The sequence below is a fragment of the Merops nubicus genome, unplaced genomic scaffold, assembly GCF_000691845.1.
Source record: "Merops nubicus isolate BGI_N331 unplaced genomic scaffold, ASM69184v1 scaffold31976, whole genome shotgun sequence".
Taxonomy (NCBI): domain Eukaryota; kingdom Metazoa; phylum Chordata; class Aves; order Coraciiformes; family Meropidae; genus Merops; species Merops nubicus.
Window position 1 is genome coordinate 385 of NW_008616104.1, and position 2,177 is coordinate 2,561.

Consider the following 2,177-nt stretch of genomic DNA (forward strand, 5'->3'; position numbering starts at 1 on the left):
ACCAGCTGTGCCCACCCAGCTTCACTGGGGTGGGGTACAGCGGCTTTACCCCTCGTCTGGGGACGGGCCCTGCGTGAGGAGGGAGCGAAGGTGCTGCAGAGAGCCTGGACACAGCAAAGGGCTGTCCCCAGGCACAGGGGTGCCCGGCGCGGTTTGCCGGAGCAGGGCAGCGGGCACTGCCCAGGCACTGCGGGACTCAGGGTGCCCAAGGGCACACAGGAGGAGCAGGAGGACTCATCCAGAGGCTGCCCAGCCCTGTGCCCGGAGGGAAACCTGCCCAGGTTTGTACAGGGCTGGTTTTTATTGCCATGTGTTAACTCCCAGAGCGCTGGCTCGGGTGAGGGCAGCTCTCACAGCCCAGTGCGGGCTGGGCCCTGCACAGATCCGGCACTTGGGAAGCGGCCTGGAGACTCCAGAGCTCCCATGTTAGAGGAGCAGGGCCACGGGCTCGGTGCTGCAGCCCCAGCCCAAGCTGAAAACAAGGCCTGCCAGGTGTGGATGAGGTGTTGCCTTTATTGGGTACCCGCCCGGGAGCTGAGGACAGCGGGTTGCGAGACGTGCACCGAGTGAGGACGTCGTGGGCTGATCAGCACGGCCGCATCTGTGGGTGATGCTGGGTCCCACCCTGCACTGGCAGCTCCTCTTAGCTGCTGCGTCTCTGCCTTAGGTTTTCCGGGCAGGTCCGGGGTATAAACAGCTGAAGAGGATGTCGGTGAGCGCTGAGGGCAGGTAGCTGAGCGGGATGAAGAGCAGCCTGGCGTCCCAGCCCACGGCGTAGCGGGTGCGGGGGGAGCAGCTGGTCAGCGCGTGCTCTATGCGGTCCGTGACCAGCCTCAGGCTGGGGTTGCAAAATTTCTCCATCTTGCTGAGCGCTACTGAAACTGGGGGCAGAAAGCATCGGTCAGGTGCTTAGAGCCTTGCGGGGAACAGCTCGGTGGGATGACGGGGCACTGGGAACCCCGTGGCCCCGGGAAGGTGCCTTGTGTCAGGAGAGGAACAGCACCGCTTAACCTTGAGGGGAGGTACTTACCCTTCTTCACATAACTGTCCCCGTAAATCACTTTGGTTTCCTCTGGGAGCTTCTTCCAGATGGAAAGCAAATCATTCTCCAGGTTCTTTCTGTTGGTCATGTCTGTCTTGAAGTAGCCCGGCTCGATCACACTGACCTTCACCCCGAAGTTGCGCATCTCAAGCCTGGAAGGCATCGAGCTCCGTGGCACACGGGAGCGGTGCCCGAGCGCATCTGCCAGCGTGGGCTGCCCACGGGCACCGGCTCTCGCGCGGGATGCCTGGCTCTGTGGTGCGGGAGGTTCACCGGGGAGCTCGACCACCCCAGCAGACCCCGTGCCAGCCCCAACACGTGTCCAGGGCGGCGTGAGAGAGAACGTTTGCTGAGTGTGGATGGGACGGGGCCAAAGCAAACCTGGGGACGATGGAGCTGCTGCTGGCAGGATCTGGCACAGGGGCAAGGTCTGATGGGGAAGGTTCAGTGCTGGGGCAGGCGATGCCACGGCATGGTCACCGCCTCCCTGCCCCTGGGAAGTCACTGGGCAGAGGAACAAAGTCAAAGTTCTGCCAAGTCCTTTGCCTTCCGTTCTCCTGGGCTGCCCCTGCGTGAGCTCAGCTGAACGAGGAGCAGAGCAGTGGCAGGGGATGGTCTCCCGGGGCAGGAGATCCCTCCCATGGGCCCCACATCCCGGAGCTGTGGCTCAAAGTGACCTGACATCGGCTTCACACCTGAAGCATCCCCACAGCCCCTCCTCTCACGCTCCAGAAGCTGCTAAACTGACTTCTGCCCGCCCTCGCTGGCGGTTACACCAGGAAGGGCTCTGACAGACCGAGGCTCTGCCGGCCAAAGGCTGGGAAAGGGAAAGGGGAAACGGGGCCGTGTCTGCTGGGCGTGGCTTACCGCAGGCTGTCCGAGAAGGCCTCCACACCGAACTTGGAGATGCAGTACCCCCCGCCGAAAAAAAATTGCCGCATTTGGCCCCCCGGGCCCGCCCCCCGCCGCACCAGGGTCAGCAGGCTCAGCGTCACCTCGATGAGGCCGAGCAGGTTGACGTTCAGCACCTTGGCGAAGTCGTCCTTGGTCAGCCACTGGTTGGGGCCGGTGGGGACGCTGATCCCCGCGTTGTTCACCAGCCCCCAGAGCCCTGGGGAGACAGGAGAGGGTGACG

At 63.6% G+C, this 2,177-nt stretch overlaps 1 protein-coding gene across 1 annotated transcript; it reads right to left on the reverse strand.

Annotated features, from left to right (window-relative positions):
- Positions 1 to 663: 663 nt before the first annotated feature.
- Positions 664 to 2,148, reverse strand: LOC103775307 (retinol dehydrogenase 7-like; the record flags this gene model as incomplete). Its single annotated transcript, XM_008942753.1, has 3 exons — positions 664 to 881; positions 1,031 to 1,194; positions 1,910 to 2,148. Coding segments are annotated over 3 exons (621 nt in total), but the record flags the coding sequence as incomplete, so codon positions are not given.
- Between the last annotated feature and the right edge of the window lie 29 nt (positions 2,149 to 2,177).